The sequence below is a fragment of the Lissotriton vulgaris genome, chromosome 6, assembly GCF_964263255.1.
Source record: "Lissotriton vulgaris chromosome 6, aLisVul1.2, whole genome shotgun sequence".
Classification (NCBI taxonomy): domain Eukaryota; kingdom Metazoa; phylum Chordata; class Amphibia; order Caudata; family Salamandridae; genus Lissotriton; species Lissotriton vulgaris.
In genome coordinates, this window is record NC_141694.1 from 1,754,171,334 (window position 1) to 1,754,188,907 (window position 17,574).

Consider the following 17,574-nt stretch of genomic DNA (forward strand, 5'->3'; position numbering starts at 1 on the left):
GTCACGGCGTTCTTCCAGGTTCGTCGTGTAATGTGTACGACCTGGCAGAATGGATTGATTGTTGCCGTATCGATTGGGAGCTACGCAACGTTAAAAACATTGGACTGAGGACTGTGCCCTCGATATTAGTAGCGCTAACCCACGGGTTGGTGCAGGAAGTTTTGCGACTTTAGTACAACGAGGCTGACTGCACTAATGTGCAGGTAGATTTGTAATTGTTGCCCAAAGTCCTGAAGATGCCTGAATTGTTGATAGGCTGAAACGCGTCGACTGTCATTACAATCTGACACCTTATAACGTGGAATTAGTCTTTGGAAATATTCGATGAAAGCATTGAAAAAAGAAGCATAAAATCATTTCAGCTTCTGAGGCTCTACTATTATATGTGGTGATTGAGATGAAGGAATTAAGGTCTTATAATACGATACCATGAATGCAGGCCTGCTTCAGGGTGCTCCTTTATCTCTTCTTAGTCTTACAAGGCCAAGTAAAACACACTCTTTCCCAAATCTCTTTCTAAATGTGATCACTCACAAAAAGTGTTTTTTCCATGTAATGTCCCTTTGATGGGAAGAGGAGGTTTCTGAGGTGGGAGTATCAGGCAAGTGACACTTTTCGGGCTCCCTCTGTGCGAGCCTTCAGGGAGAATCCCTCTTCATTACTACCTCCACCTGACCACGGACTCTGCAACGCACTCCCTTACAGGCTTGATTATCCACTTCTCCTCTCCAGTGCACCTTATCTCACAAATGACCTTGAGTCCCAGCCCCATATCAGGCACCATCGGGCTACACTTTCATTTTTCCCGGTAAAAACATTAGGAAAATCACCTTCAAACTTAAAACATTGAATATAGCAGTGAATATAATTAGCATGCACTTTAAAGTATTTTCCACAGTAGCCCTTATGACCCGGCTGCTAATTAAATAAACAAAAACAGAAAGGCCGGCTTCAGCGCTGATGTGAGTCTTTTTTTGGCGCTGCACCAATAACCTCTTTCTCCGTAAATACCTTTACTCCCACCTTCCAACAGTGCCCCTCATCTCCCAATGCCCCCCTCTATTGACCTCCTACTTGGATTCCCTCAAAGCCATGCCACATGCCACAAGTGCCCCTAAACTCCCCATAGCCCCTCCCCATATTGACATTTTCCTCGGATTCCCTCACTGCCACCCTCCACCCGTGCCCCTCATCGCTCCATAGCACCTCACACTACCTCCTCCTCGGATTCACTCACTGCCACCCTCCAACAGTGCCCCCTATCTTTACGTAGACCCTCTCTCATATGCATTTCATTTGTTGCATAGCGCTACTCATATCAGTGTAGTGTGTGTCAGTACTTTACACAATGCACACATTATACAGCTACAATGAATCATACAAGTATGTAAATTAGTCTATTGGAATGTCACATAAGCCAATGAGGATTACAAGGTGTATGAATCACATGTCATCCATACTGGTGGGCGGGATATTTTAAGAGGGTTTGATCTGGGGAAACACAACCTCAGGATTTAAAGAGTATTCCATGGGGGTCAGCATTACTGATAAAAATGTGTATCTGCCCAAACATATTCATTTTAACAACATTAGAATAATGAAAGACTGGGGGAGTTCTAACTATATCACAAAACCAAAAAAGCGAAGTTCTAACTATATCATTCATGTTTGTATGCAGCTCTTTGATGACAGTTCATTGGTTACTGTCCTATTTTAGGATTGTAACTTCTGAACTGCAAGTAACACAAGGATCTCTGTGACAAAGGCAGTAACCCACTGAGCTATCCAGGGCTTTAAGTGGGCCGGGTCTCACTAGGTCTGAGCACCAGCAGTTTTTTTAAAGGGGCCTCGAAACGGGCCTCTTTCTGGCTCTGTTTTGTGTGCTGGTCACAGGTAGTCCGTTTTTTTTCCGAACTGCAGTGACAGCAGTCTGCTGTCACTGCAGTCCGGAAAAAAGTGCCAGGGCACAAAACAGAGCCCGATAGAGACCCGTTTCGAGACAGCATGCACATCGGTGTACCCTGCTCACACCACTCAGAAGTGGAATGTTACGGCATGACGTCATGCCAGGTGAGCGTTGTAGGGGAAGGGAAATCCTTTAAAGAGTCATTTATTTTCTCTCTGGATTTCTCTTCTCTTTTTGAAACTCAGGAGCAGCAACATTGTTTTGATGTCACTGGTGCTTTAAGTGGAAGCTTTTGCAATTATATACAACCCATAGTTGCTGTTATTTATCTTATGCAACTAACAACGATTGATAAAGCCAATAGTCCTGACTTGTAGGTATGATGTTACTTGTTGTATCAAATACCTGGATGCAATGACAGAAACAGCAAAATACAAGTCGGCCGCACGCTGTTAAACACAGATTTTTAACGTACTGTTTTTAAGCCACGTCCTCAATTACATTGGCCACGCCCCTTTGAGTGACCCCCCACAGTTTTTTCATCCCACTCAAAGCCCTGGAGCTATCCACATAAAATGCAGTTCATCTGCATTTGAAAACTACTAAGAGACAAATGATTGCTCTCCAGCAGGATTATTAATCACCAGCGTTATCTGCGCATTTTGTATTCTTATTGTTGTCCTGCATCGGCCATGATAATGATAAAAACTGTTTAAATGAAGCACACACGTGTGTGTCCTGCTGGGCCTGTGCAGATTTTAAAAATAAAAATATATAGTAACACATTCTCTTACCTACTCCATTAGTCAAAGTTTGTGTCACAGTCTTTTGTGATAAGCCACTGCAGGGGTCAGGAAAGGTGAATAGGAATAAAAAAACTTATTTTCTCCTGCGCTGCATATAAAAATAAATATCAACGCAGCAGGACAGTAAGCAAAGGTTACCAAAGGTTAATCTTGTCAAAGAAAGGGTTTGTCGCCTTTCGCCATGTAGAGATGAAGGGGTGACAAAATAAACAATGCCTCGTTAACATATACATGGTCTTGTAAAGACTTGTGAAGTACTCGGGCGTTGCTGCGATCATCTCTAAAACTGTCTGTGTGTGCGTGCCCTCGGCCCGGGCTGACACACGCGACGGGGGAGGGGTGAAGCACTTAGATCCCAAAGACGCCTGCCTTCAGGCCCTCAGTGCGAGGGCTAAGGATCCTGTTTGGGTGGGCCAGGCCCATGTTTGGGTGGGCCTGGCCCACTCGGCCCACCCGCTAGAACCGGGCCTGGTGGGGAGCATGCCAGAACGGTGGCCGCCAACCCACTCGAGGCATCCCTCACCGCCATGCCAACTGCGTGGCCGGGCTTTTCACTGCCAGCAAATTCAAGCTCCCTCCCGGCCTCTACAAGCAGCCAGAGCGGTTCCTGTACATGACACTCATCAAGCTGGAAGCCAATTACGCAGAGGCACTGACTAAAGTGCTCCTCCCCAACACCAACCTATACTCCCGATTAAAAATCTTCTTAACTGCAAAATGGCTTACTATATATCCCTTGAGCTATATTCTTTACCAGCTGTAGGCCAAACAAACCCAATCATCTGGACTGTAGCTGATTCCCCCAATATCCCCGGAGGACAGCCCTCCCGTCGGTCGGCTGTCCCCTGAAGCCCTATTGTTAGTGGTGCTGATAAAGTTACCCTTTTGTGTCTTTTAACCACGTTATCAGTATCCTTCCACTTACTCATTTGCTGCCTGCCACCACCATCCACATCTTTGCCACAAGCGAGCAACTGTGGAAAATATGCCAAATTTATGGATTTTCAATGGTAGCAAGTGTCATTTATGCTTCACATCTTGATTCTTTTAATAAAACCTGTGCTCAAAGTTTCCATGCATCTAAGTGAAACTCCGGTGTACAAAATAATTTGTGAATTGGACCTCAACCAGATAACATTTCAGAAGAGCGTAGTAAAATGATTTTGTGTTAGACCATTTCATTTACTACTTTTCCTCATGGACATTTCGAGAAATACGTTTATTTTTTCTGATGGTTTGATAAGTCAGATTCTGGGAACTTGGAGAGAAAATAACCTCATAATTATCTGTTTTGAGAAAAGATTTTTTCAGACAAAGACGTCGATGTTTTCTGATGATTGATAAGTCACATTCTAGGAACTTGGAGAGAAAATAACCTCATAATTATCTGGTTTGAGAAAAGATTTTTTTCTCAAACATTAATTGAAAAGCAGTGCACGATGACTGTATTAGTACAGCACGCAGACGGTTGGTTAATAACTTCTCATTATAGATAACTGCTAATGAGCGAGAGAGAAAATTATGGTGCTTATTCTCAAAAGAGGCAGGATTAATTAGTTACTTCCTTTAGCATTTATTCGAAAAGGTTTCATTTTTTAATTAAATCAATTTATTCTCATCTTTCTGAGAATGTTTTCATTTTCTGATGGCGAGAATTGAAAAACACAGAACCTAAATGTCAATTCCTAGAGATCATAAATGTTTTGTCAATTCTACTTTTAATTTTTCGTCTCTTACTCAGTGAGTATTTTCTTTACTTATAATTTGATCCTCATTTTCCTCACCCTGTAGTAACCTCTCTCCTACGTTTCACCTGTTTGTGCTTTGTGGTCATAATGCTGTCCTTGTGCAAGTGTGCTTTGTTCTGCTTGCACTTCAGTCAGAGGGTGGGCTGTGCTTGACCCTTTCTTTAGACCAGGGGTCTCCAAACCGGTCCTGGAGGGCCGGATCCATGCCAGATTTGTAAAATTATTCCATGTATCTCAATGGGGATATCCAAAAAATCTGGCATGGATCCGGCCCTCCAGGACCGGTTTGGAGACCCCTGCTTTAGACCTTTATCCAGTGTAGCTCATCAGGAATATGGTAGTATCTGGTAGCCAATCTTATCCACTCTGCTCGTCCAATTTGCCAAGCTCACAGGGATATGGTGGAACTAGCTCCCAGCTCTATGGCACCCAGGTATTTGTCCAGTTCATGGGTGATCATCATCAATCCACTATCTGTAATGGGAAAGGGCCAGTCTGTTAACCCCTTGCATGCTGCGCACATTTTCGCGCTGTGCGGGCGATTTAAATAGTCGGCGGGATTCAGATGGTCCCCCGGCCGTCCGACGCACAGGCCCACCGTGACCTCGGATGGCCAAAGCATGCAAGGGGTTAATGTAAAGTCTTTACTTTACTGTCATCAGAGCATGAAGCACGAAAATCATACTGGGGCCAATGCAGGGATTACATTGCTCCAGCCACCTATTCTTTGGGAAAGAACCATCTGTTGATCAATAATATCAACATTTTGTGTGTAACTCAAGTATTCAGTTTAGAGATGTAAAAAGAAAACATTTCTAAATAGTAACATATTCTACACTTGAAACATTGGTATGTCGTAATAGTAATTTATGTTGCCTTTGCTGGATGGCGGTAACCAAGAATATATTACTGAAATACTGAATCCAGGTCCTACATGTCTCTGTAGATAATCTGTGTCAGGACTGGAAGTAATTGAGAAGGTAGATTAGATCCATTAATGTGTTTCTGAAGCTGTTTATAGAACAACCATTGACTGATTTGAAAATGAATGGTGTTGCTTAGATTGAGAAATGTATATTTGGTAGGGTCGCTAGCTGTCTAGGTCATGGCGTGTGCAGCAAAGCAGGATTGTGGTTAAATGATGCTTAGTGCACAGAAAACCTCTTAGTTAACTGTATATTATTTGAGCTGGTACATTGTAAAACTTTGCGCTGAAACCCAACTAGGTGGTGTGTGTTCTCTGCTTGATTCCTGTAAAAACACTGCGAACCTCAGTTGACAAATGTTGAACATACCCACACAACACTCTTTTTCTTTCTCCCACTTCTTCCTGCAGCAACTTTAAAGTTTACTTTTACTTCATCTTTAGTTTTCTCCCATCTGTCTTGTTGATTTTATTTTGTTTACTTTTTTTTCTTCATCCGTTCTTTGTTTTAATTTTCTCCTTCTTTCTGTTTACTTTTTATTTTCGGTTAACTTTTTTCCTTTTCATTAACTAGATTGTTTTCTTTTACCTTTTTAAAATCTGTAATCTTGTTTCACTCGTCTTCCTTCTCCCTCATAGAAGGAAGATGCACACATTCAGGGGCGGCCTTAGGCATGTGCAAGCTGTGCACCTGCACAGGGCCACCAAACCCCAGGGGCCACCACACCTATATATCCTTAATATAATAATCCTCTGAGGATGGATACATATTTGTGTGGCGGCCCTTGGCAGGGATTTGGCGGCCTCTGGCTCTGTTCCACTTCCAAACACCCTGAACCCCTCCCCCCCCCCCCCCCCCCCCCCCCCCCCAAGCCTCCCTCTTCATTGGCCTCAGCGTTCCACCCCGCAAGGACCCCCTCTTCCGGGGCCCCCTACCTACGCTCCCTGCCCAGGGCCGCCATGAACCTAGAGCCGCCCCTGCACACAAGGTTCAGCACTAAATGTATAATGAACGTTTATTGGGTGTTAGAGGTTTTTAGTACATATGTAGTGTGGTTGCTGAGCAATCCTATTTTGTATGTAGGCAAAGAGGTTTTGTGCACATGTATGAGTAAAGCAAAAGAGCAACGTACTCTGCAGGAGCTAGCATAGCGAATACTCACTGATGGCTTAACTGCTCTTAAATTTGTAGGAAGCGACTCTAGAGACTCTTTAAGAACAGGTAAGTAGATCTGACTGCTTGAACTTTCACCTCTCAATTTGAATCTTCGTTCTAAAGAAGGTTTGCATATGAGGAACTATTCTAAGAATAGCTTGCTCTCCTTAGTGAGTGTACCTCAGTTTAAACATATACTTCCCGGTGTGTGTGTGTGTGGGGAACTGGGCAGTTTTCCAGTGTATGAGTATACACAGAACATACTCATACACTGGGAAACTGCCCAGGTCCCCACACACATCGGGTGGTTTCAACGTCTCTGGCACGTGTTGGGCATGGAAAAGATCTCCCTCACCTTGCCCGGCAAGGGCTCTTCCTTTGGCGAGCTTTGGCAACCATTTTTAGCTCTTTTAGCCCCAGAATTTAGGGAACTGTATTCCCTCAAATATCTACGCCTATTGCACCTCACTACTCCAGACCCCCATGCTTGACTCACTTCAGCGCTACCTAGAACACACAGGCCCACATTGTGCTATGTAGAAATAGAGAACTCCGAGAGGGTGAAGAGGGGCTTCCCTCGCCTGTTCTGTTTCTTCATTATTTCCCCTTTTTCTGTTCGTTTGGGTGGGTGGGGGATAGTGTTTTTTCTACATTGGAAGTCACATGGCTTTTCGCATTTCAATTTGAACCGGTCAAGCCCTGTGTGGCTCGTTTATTATTCACCTTTCCTTTGTGTGACTCCATATCAATAAAAAAGATTTAAACCTAAACATATACTCCACCTCCAGGAAGGGAAGGGGAAACATTGATCAACCTGTGCTGACACACTGTGCTGTTTGTCTCCTTGACCTATTCAGTCATTTTTCAGGTTTTCAACAGTAGCTCTAATGTTTCTGGATATCATGTGCATCTGTCCTTGAATCGCTAAACCGTTTAGAGCCCACAAGCTGGAGTTTTTCCCTGGGGCCAGGATACAAGGATTTCTGTTTCTTTAAAGAAATTGCATCCTTTATTAACCATCTGCTTAGGCTAACATATAGCAAAAATGCAGACCTCATTTCCAGTGAATTCTTAGTTTTTCTAAGCTAAAGCGACTTTTGGCAACCAGTGAAGAAGACCTGTAAAGAAAGAAATCTTCCAGACCCCCATTCTATTTTAGAAGAAAGCGATTTCTAAACTGATACCCTAAAGTGGAGTTGTGGTTCTGCTCCTCAGAGTAGATCTTTTTGTTGTTGTATTTTCCATCATACCATGCATTTAAAATAAGCTATCAACTCCAGTACCACTGAACTGCATTTGTTATGGACACTGCATAAATAGCGATGTCCATCTGTCTTATTTTTATGGCATGATTGGTCATTTTTAGGTGAAATAGGATGTCTTTATTTGCTAAGAGTAGTGACGCATATGTTGAACTTCCACCTCTCAATTTTGAGAGTGTAAATCAGTTTAAACATATGCTCCACCTCCACGAAGGGAAGGAGGAAACGTTGTTCATCCTGTGCAGACAACCAATGCTGTTTGTCAGCTTGACATATGCAGTCATTTTTCAGGTTTTCAACTGTAGCTCTAATGTTTCTGGATATCATGTGCATCTATTCTTGACTCACTAAACTATTTAGAGTCCACAAGCAAGAGTTTTTCCCTGAGTCCTGGTTACAAGAATTTTTGTTTCTTTAAAGGAATTGCAACATTTATTAACCATCTGCTTAGTCTAATATATAGTATAAATACCGTCCTCTTTTCCAGTGAATTCTTGTTTTTTCTAAGCTAAAGCTGATTTTGGCAACCAGTGAAGAGATATAAAGAAATGATTCTTCCAGGCCACCATTCTATTTTTCTAGAAGAAAGGGATTTCTAAACTGGTACCCTAAATTAGAGTTGTGGTTTTCCCACACAGAGTAGATCTTTTTTGTTGTTGCATTTTCCATCTTGCCATGCATTTAAAATAAGCTATCAACTCCAGTACCACTGAACTGCATTTGTTATGGACACTACACAAATAGTAATGTCCACCTGTCATATTTTTATAGCATGATTGGTCATTTTTAGGTGAAATAGGCTATCTTCCTTTGCTAAGACTAGTGACGTACATGTTGAACTTTTTAGGTACTGACCATAGATAGGAATATCCGACTAACTCTAAAGTCCAAAAATGTAATGCTTGGCAACAGGAAAAGTAGTTAGTTCTATCTAGCCCTCACTGAGAGACCTCAGCTTGAACACCAGCTCCGATGGGTGTGAGAGGGTTGACCTAACAGTTGTGGGGTACATGGCAGAATAGCAGGTAATTTAAGGGGCACATAGCTCCCACAAAACTCCTCTACTCCTGTGCTGCTCATTCGAGTAGGGGAAGTGGATACAAAACATGAATTCGTTTGTGGGCAGGTGTCAATTTAGCAGAGTTTTCCACCAAATAATTTTTGGTGGAATCATGGACAACCCAAGCTTTGCTCTTATTGTCTGTTTGATGTCATTTGGAAACATTGCTTGTACAAAATATTTTGACTGATAGCTACCTTACTGCAATTTTGTATATTCTTTGTGAACATAACAATTGTCATATACACGTATGTGAATGTGACAGGAGAAAGGCAGTCTTGTTTTCTGTCCCCAAGACCACTGTAATCAGATGCTTTACTGTCTGCTAGAATAGTGCAACTACTCCAAATAAACAGTCTTGAAGAATTCCAGTTAGACTTCTGAAAGCGGAAACCTGTTGACAGACAGCCTTTAGAGCGAAAGTCAGCTCCACCCCAGCTTATCCTAGATTTGCTGCTTTTATAAACCCCACACATAAACTTTGAGAATCCTATTAGTCTTTCAACGTCTTGGCCCTTATTTAAAAAAATATTATAGTATGCCACTGGTAGTATGTCATTGCTCTGCATTGTGCGGCTTTGGCATTTCAACTTGAAAAAATACTTTTGGATTGTCTTAAGATATGTAAATAAAAAAGAAAAAAAACAAATACAAACCTTGAACACCTAAAGAGTGATATTTAAAGAGGAATGAAAGTGAATCTCTGAACTATATGAAACCAGTCAAAGGTTCCTATCTCCCACTTCCGATAGGTGCTTGCTTTTAGAAAAAAGATTTTGTAAAACATGGTCAGGAGTCTCAAACAAAAAACTAACGTTTTGTGAAACAGTTACAAGAACGGGCTAAGATGTATATGAGTCGTGTTGCTTAGTGTAAGTTAATTCATATAGATTCAAGCAGATATGTTTAGAATTTTAACATTTGAGGGCTCTAAGTGACGATTCTGAGCAAACTAAGATGCTGAGAAAATGATAGTATTGCTCTGTTACAGGTGGAATACACCACTTACTCTACTGATACATTTATGGGTTTTCACACTTTTATAAACAAGCGCACCTATTTCCGCTCAGTGTACAGGAGAAAACAAGTGTGCTTTTTTCAGAAAATGCACACTCTTCCTCCCTTTCTCTCCCTCCATTTCCGTTGTCTTTCTCTCTCTTTTCGTCCACCTCTTTCTCTTTTTCCTCTCTCTCTCTCTCTACGTCTTCCTCCATTTTGCGCTCTGTTCTTTCAGTGGCATGAATACTTTTCTTTGGCATACATCACCACCATCCTGTAGAATTATTCTGTAGAACTTCATGGCAGAGACATGTGTTTTCTTTATAATCACTATAAAACAAAAGACATGGCTATAATATATCCAGAATTTAACAAGGTGTGCGTATTAGCCTACCTATGCATCTTATCTGCTACAGTGTTGTAAATAATTTTTACATCAAGTGCATGCGGATGTGTATTGCTGCTTGAAAAAGTGCTACTATTTGTTTTTGGGGCACCCTATCAGTTTAAAAAAAACTAAAGCTACATAAACCAGCTGATCTATTACAGATGTTTTCAATTGTACAGCACTGCCGTACATATGTACTCCTATTAGTTCATGAAATAACTGTCTGAAGAAGCATCAGTGTTTCTCATTTTCGAAACTTTAACTGTATGTTAATTTCATTTACAGGGACATCAAACCAGATAACATCTTGATGGACATGAATGGTCACATTCGGTTAGCTGACTTTGGTTCCTGTCTAAAACTCATGGAAGATGGAACGGTAATTTACACACTTATACCCATTCAAAAGACTTATTTTTCTATGTCTTATTCTGATGTTTGAAATAGTTGTCTATGAAGCAACCTTAATATAAGTAAGTAGGTATGTGTCATCTAAGAAATGGCCAATAGGTAAAGCGACGGGCGAATTGTAGAGGCTTTGTTACAGAACCAAAGGTCTGTTTTCCTACTTTTTAGAGGTTGGACTAGGGTAGTTAATTGAATATAATGGACTTGAGGTTGGTTTCAGCAGGTGTCACCTCTTCCTTGGAGCAATAAGCCTGGAGTACGAATGTGATATAGGTGTGAACAGGGAAGAACAGAAAGGATAAGCTTGTAGAGATTCAGGGGAACCAAGAGTTAGTTACCCATTGTCTGTGCTGTCATTTGCAATGGGTAGCGAAAAAGTATTTCAGCAACTTTCATATGTTTATAAGGTCATGCTAAGCCCTAATACACCAATCTAGAGTAAAATGCTTTCTGGACTGTGCTTACGATGCGAAGAATGCCCCTTTGTCGGAGGTGTTCTATGGTGGAAGGTTTGCTCTTGACTGAGGAGGAGTTTTTGTGCACTGCATGTCCCCATATCTGCTCCTTCTCCTTGCACATTTGAGCCCCGACTGTCATAATTTCATGTCACCCGAACATTCCTATTTGATACTTCTGCGTCTATACCAAACCCTCCTAAGTTATGTTACATTACTAGGGAGACCTGGTCTGAGAAGTGTGGCACAAAAGAACTCCTCATTGTGTTTTTAATTAAATATTTTATTTCCATTTTTAGCCATAAACAAACATTTAACGAAACAGACATTCCAGCCTATCTGTAAAGCCTTTCACACCAGGCACATGAGATCGATAATAATACATTGAACATCTCCGATCCTGATCACTTTACCTCTGCCATTTTTGTTAACTCAGCATTTAAGATATGGCAACCTCTTTTATGCTTTGTAAGGGTCATCCTTTAATCCTCCTCCTTTCGCCATGCCTCCATCCATTCCCCTCGTATCTTTTCAATTGTTTTCAGGCTGTTTTGATAGCAATCTCCCTGGGGAATCTGAGTGCATCTGCCCACATTTCATTGTCAAGTTCCTCATCATCCTGTTCACATTGCTCCTTTAACCCCTGTCTGTCTTTCTGTGTGTTGAGCATTAGGGTGGTATAAGTGTGCGAGATTGCCCTTTCAGTCATCCTCCCATTTGAAAGCTGTCCTTCAAGGGGGGTCTTCCATGGTAGTCTTGTCACTATTTATCTAGGACTGTAGAGCATGTTTAAGTTAGAGGTATTTAACATTTTTGCGATGGATCCATTGAATATTCTCTACTTGTCTCCAACAAGGATATTCTGACACACACCTTTGCTTCTGAACCTGGTTGGTAAAATCTGTAAAGATGATTACACCAGAGGACTTATATGTTAGAGATGTATTTGTGCTGCCAATTCGAAATATGGTGTCTCTGTCTTTAAAATTCAAAATCCAGGCTATAAAAGGCCTTTGGGGAGCCCCGGGGTGGATGTTGTGCTAGGGCTCTGTGGCCCTTTCTATTATGAAGCAGTTGCCGGTACTAAAAAAAAGAATCCTTCATGAGAAATTGGTGAGTTTTGGAGGATTCCATCTCCACCGGAACCCCCACAATATGGACATTACTGTGGCAAGCCACCCTTTGGCATCATCCACCTGCACAAGTAGTGTATTGTTCATAGTAATCCTTTTCCGGCGATGTGCATAATTTTCACAGTGTACTCTAATTCATGGAACTGGCCTTCCGCTTCCATAACTCTTGTCTCCACCGGTCTCCGGTCTTAATGAATCGGCATGATATCCGATCCCACCTCTCAGATCTTGGTCTCTAAAGCTTAATTTGTGCCTTCAATGGCTTGTATGATTACATTGGCGTCCGCAGTGCAGGGTTGTGCTGCCATCATTTACCCTTCCTGATGTGCCAGGTCCAACCAACCCAGGCAAGAGTCCAGATGGAACTTCTCATTGTTTACAGTAGGCATGACCTGTAGCGTGTCAGCGCAGCGCTTGACCAGAGAAGGTGTATTGTATTGTAGCTCATCTGAAATAAGGACTAAGATTTTCACTTCTGAGCCTGTGCAAATCATGTAGGGTCTTAACATAGCTGTATTTTAATTGAGACTCTCTAAGCCTTTTATCATCAAAAGTCAGGTGATCGGACAAGTCTTTGATGAATTGAATCAATAGTTTTTCATGCCATTGGAACCTAAGGCTATATAGATAATATAATACTACAATTAATAGAAGGGGGGCATGGCTGCACGATAAAAAGACTTTATGCCGAACTTATAGCACATAGGGGAGACGACTTGGGTAAATTTGAAGCAAAATGGATGGATGCGTTAGGGATTACGGAGGGGATCTTTGAAAAGTCATTACAGATGGGACATGAGGTTCTCCGCTCTTCTTCATTGCAAGCCCAGCACTATAAGACCTTGTACAAGTTATACTATACTCCAGCCAGAATTGCACAGTGGGGGGGTACACAAGGGATAACATGTCCAAGATGCGATAGCCAGGAGGGAGACATAGTGCACATGTTTTGCGAATGCCCCAACCTGGCTCCCCTGATAAAACAAACTGAAGGGTTTTTAGATAGATCTCTGAATTGTAAGTTAACGATGACACCCGAAGTAATAATAATGGGATTGGATGGTACTGGAGAGCAACCACAGCTGGAGAACTTTCTGTTTGTAGCTATGGCCGTATTTCGTCTATGTATAGCTTCGGCATGGCGAGATAAGCTCGCCCCCACTATGCAGCAATGGTTGGCCAGGCTTTTGTATATATACAACATGGAAAAAGCGCTATATGCTAGAAAAGGGAAGAAGGGCAGATCCCTTGGTCTTCAGATTTGGAAACCAATAACAGACTGGAAGAATAGGGTGGCAGGAAACACAGAACTTCTATAGGGTTTTCAGGCGGGCGTGCAATGTAAATCAGGAATATTAACTACGCTGCATTCATGGGGTTATGTTTATTATTTGATCCTCTTTCCACGTTTTTTCTTTTCCAGCTGTTTTGATTGATGCTCTTGGTTACCTATTATAATTTGCTAGGTTGAAATATTGTAACCTGAGATGCAGAAATGTCCTAGAAAATCGAAACTTGATTGCATTTTTTTTGCTTTCGTCATGTCCTGTGCAGGGGGGGGGGGGGAGGATTTAGGGGAACAAATGCTGTAAAACATTTTAAATAAAATAAAAAAAAAAAAAAAAAGGAACCTAAGGCTATGGCAAACGAGGTATACAAATTGGGGTAATTACTATATAAACCAGAACCAGCGCCTCTGAACTCACCCCGCCCTATTTACCTAGAGGCAAATGAGAATTGGAGAAGATTACAAGGTGATCCTAATCTTGATATCATACACTGTGAGATATGGGGTTATTTATACCACTCTGAGTGGTTCAAGCCATGTTAACGGGACAGTTCTAGAAAGTTGCTCAGTTTGTCGCCCCCAAGAGTACCCCATTGTGACTGTCCTAGCTCTCTGCCAACCTCACTAATTGATTGCTGTTTTTTAATACAATACGGGTTCTAACCTATGCAAATGACTGCATGTTCTATGGGGGCCCGTGACGTATATGTGAAGGATCTTAAGCTGGACTAGTCGAAGTCTCGCTGGAATCGCGACCTCCTTGGGAGAGGAGATCGTCGATTTCCAGTCCTCGTCATCCAATTCGGACCCAGAGATCACGTAAGGGCAGCAGGAGATCCGACCTATCATTGATCACCTTTTTATAGACAAGGGAAATAGTACTGTCGGGAACATGACCGTCCAACAATCTATCTTCGAGCGGGGACGACTCCGGGAATACCTCCCCCACTGGAAAGACTGACATCAAGGCATGGCGAACCTGGACATAGCGGAAGTACTCTGAGTTCTCTAATTCAAACTCCGTCCTTAAAGTCTCAAACGATTTCACTTGTCCCTTAACCCAGAGGTCTCCCACCTTGCTAATACCAATAAGGTCCCTCTTATCAAACCTCTTAGTCTTCCACAGTTTACAAAGTCTATCAGAGTCGAAAAGTGGGGTCGCTAAAGTTAAGCGGTCCTTCCATCCCATCGAACTAGTTGCATCTTGCCATATACGAACTGCCGTCTTCGTAGGCCCCGACAAAGACTTGACCACTGATTTTGAGTACAGCCCCCTATAGTAGTTACCCCCGGGCAGCAGCCATCTATCCATAGTAAAAGGGGTCAATTCAGGACCATACATACCATGATTAATGGCCCCCAATTGAGAGGCCCAATAATATCGTTTGATGTCAGGGAGAGCAATACTCCCGTCGTACCACGGAAGCGTTAGTTTAGCAAGCGCAATGCGAGGGCTACCGTCCCATATCAGTTTCCTTTGAAGACCTTCAACTGTACGAAAATAACTGACAGGGACTATATCAAGAGTGCATAAAGAAAACGAGGCAGAGACATCATCTTAAAGAGGGCCGCGCGTCCAAGCGGCGAAAGCGGAAGCTTACGCCAACCCGCGACGTCCTGCTTCAATCTAGTCAGAAGCGGGAGTAGATTCTGCTCATACCGAGTTACAGGGTCCATAGAGACCCAAATACCGAGATATTTAAATCCCATCTGTGTCACCTGGATGGGCAGTTACGCGGAAGGAGGGGGACGTCGCCAGAAAGAACGTACAAATAGGATTTTGTCCAATTAATTTTCAAGCCCGAGTTTCTACTAAAAGAGGTCAGAACATCGCATAAAGCTATCAACGATTTCCTAGTCGAGGTCAGATATAGCAAAATGTCATCCGCGTAGAGCGAGATGCGATCTTCATAATCAGAGGACCACTGAATACCCCTCATCGAGGGCTCAAGGGTTTGGGCAAACAGGAGCGGTGATAGGGGACACCCTGACGAGTACCGAGAACTGAGACGCGACCATTCACCACAATTTGCGCAAGGGGTTCCTCGTAAAGGAGCCGCACCCAGCTAATAAAACCGGGACAAAACCCAAATTTAGACAACACAGCCCACAGATATGGCCACTCCACAGTATCAAAAGCCATCGTGGCATCCAACGGCGCCAAAATGGCCGGCTCACGTAGTGTCGCTGCCCTCGCGAGAACTCCATGCAGACGCCTAAGATTCAGCGCAGTGTTTCTATGGGGAATAAAACTGGATGGATCAGATCGCTAATAACAGTGATCAATCGATTAGCCAATACTTTTGCAAGAATCCTAGGCTCGGCATTCAAAAGAGATATCGGTCGGTACGACGCACACTTATCCCTTGGTTTCCCCTCCTTATGTATAACAACAATCGTCACGAGTCGCTGGTCACGGGGGAGAGAACCACACTCACGAGACTCTAGAAACATATCTCTCAAATAGGGAGCTATCTTGTTAGGCCGCAACTTGTATAACTCTATCAGCAGACCGTTAGGACCCATGGCCTTACCAGACTGCAGGGAGCGGATCGCAAGAGCTACCTCACCAGCAGTTATTGCACTATCCATTTGCTCTCTATCTGCATCTGAAAGACTCGGCAGAGCAATATCCCGCAACAACAACTGGGATTTCTCCTCCGGCCTGTCCGACACGGAGGAGTACACGGTCTGAAAATGATCCGTAAAGCACTCAACATTCGCCACAGGGTCAGTGACCCGAGCACCACTCGCCATCTCAATGTCAGGCACCACACGACTAGCTCGGTCCCTCCTATCCAACCATGTTATCAGTTTACCAGCTTTATCTCCCACATCATACAGACGTCCCTGTTGCTCTCGACTCCTGGCCCTCCTGGAATACAGGGCGTTGGTCTGTAACCAACGCCCTGTATTCCAACTGCTTTAATCGCAATACATGCATCTTAGCGCGGGTAATTTCCTGCTCTAGGTCTAGCTCCAGGTCTGCTATCTCAGTCTCGACCTTCACTACATCCTCATCTCTCCGTTTCTTAACGCCCGCAATCAGCGACAGGGCTTGGCCCCTAAGGACTGTTTTAAAAGCCTCCCAAAGCGACACTGCAGACGAAACAGAGCCCTCATTCTCTAGAAAATATTGGTCAAGTGACCATATCAAATCAATACGAGTTTTGGGATGTCGGAGATACCAAGGGTTGATCGGGGCTACCCGCCCCTCGGCCCCCGAAGACAATTCAATCTGAAGCCATAAAGGAGAGCGATCCGAGATTCCCCGAGCCAATTGTTTAACCTCAGTGACAGAGGGCTCCTGTGCAGCTGGTACCAAAACGTAATCGATCCTCGAGAGGCTACCATGAGCGCCAGAATGGAACGTGTATTGCCGCTGAACGGGGTGCAACAGTCTCCAGCAATCCACCAGGCCTAGAGTGTCAATGAAGTCATGAAGCCTTGCTGTGCCCCCTTGAGGTCTCTAGGTGGGTGTCTATCAGAAACACCAGATACCACCGCATTGAAATCACCACCCAGCAGCAATAACCCCTCGGGGGGAGCGAGGATAACCCGTCCCAAGCCTGCAAAGGTAGTTGACTGCAGGCCAGGGGGGACATAGACGGAGACCAGGGAGAGGGTCCTGCCCTCCCACGACCTGTAAGAGCGACATAGCACCCCCTATCATCAAGGACCTTTTCATCAACTTCCAGCGGGAGAGAGTTCTTAATAAGGATACCCACCCCTCGGGAACCAGAGGAGAACCCTGCAGGGGCAACCAAGCGATACCCCTTCCTATTCTTGGCATAACATGTATTCCCTATCAAGTGAGTCTCCTGAAGGAGGACACATCCGGGGAGTGACGTTTTAATAGTTGCAGCACTACTCCACGTTTTATCCTATCCCCCTACCCATTCACATTCCAGCTCATAAGCTTCAACCCCCTACCCCCCATCCCGTAAGAGAAAGAAGATCCAACCCCGAGAAGAAACCAGCACTGTAATCAGAAAGTCTTGCAATACTGTGCCCTGCAAAAAAATTAACTTGAATACTAA

At 43.4% G+C, this 17,574-nt stretch overlaps 1 protein-coding gene across 2 annotated transcripts in view; it reads left to right on the plus strand.

The window, feature by feature from the left end:
- CDC42BPA (CDC42 binding protein kinase alpha) overlaps positions 1-17,574 on the plus strand; it is a 1,012,118-nt gene that overhangs the window by 483,927 nt on the left and 510,617 nt on the right. For both annotated transcript variants that reach the window (XM_086927989.1, XM_086927990.1), the window contains exon 6: positions 10,536-10,629. In XM_086927989.1, coding sequence (XP_086784115.1) covers positions 10,536-10,629 — 94 coding nt within the window. The remainder of the gene's footprint in view (positions 1-10,535; positions 10,630-17,574) is intronic.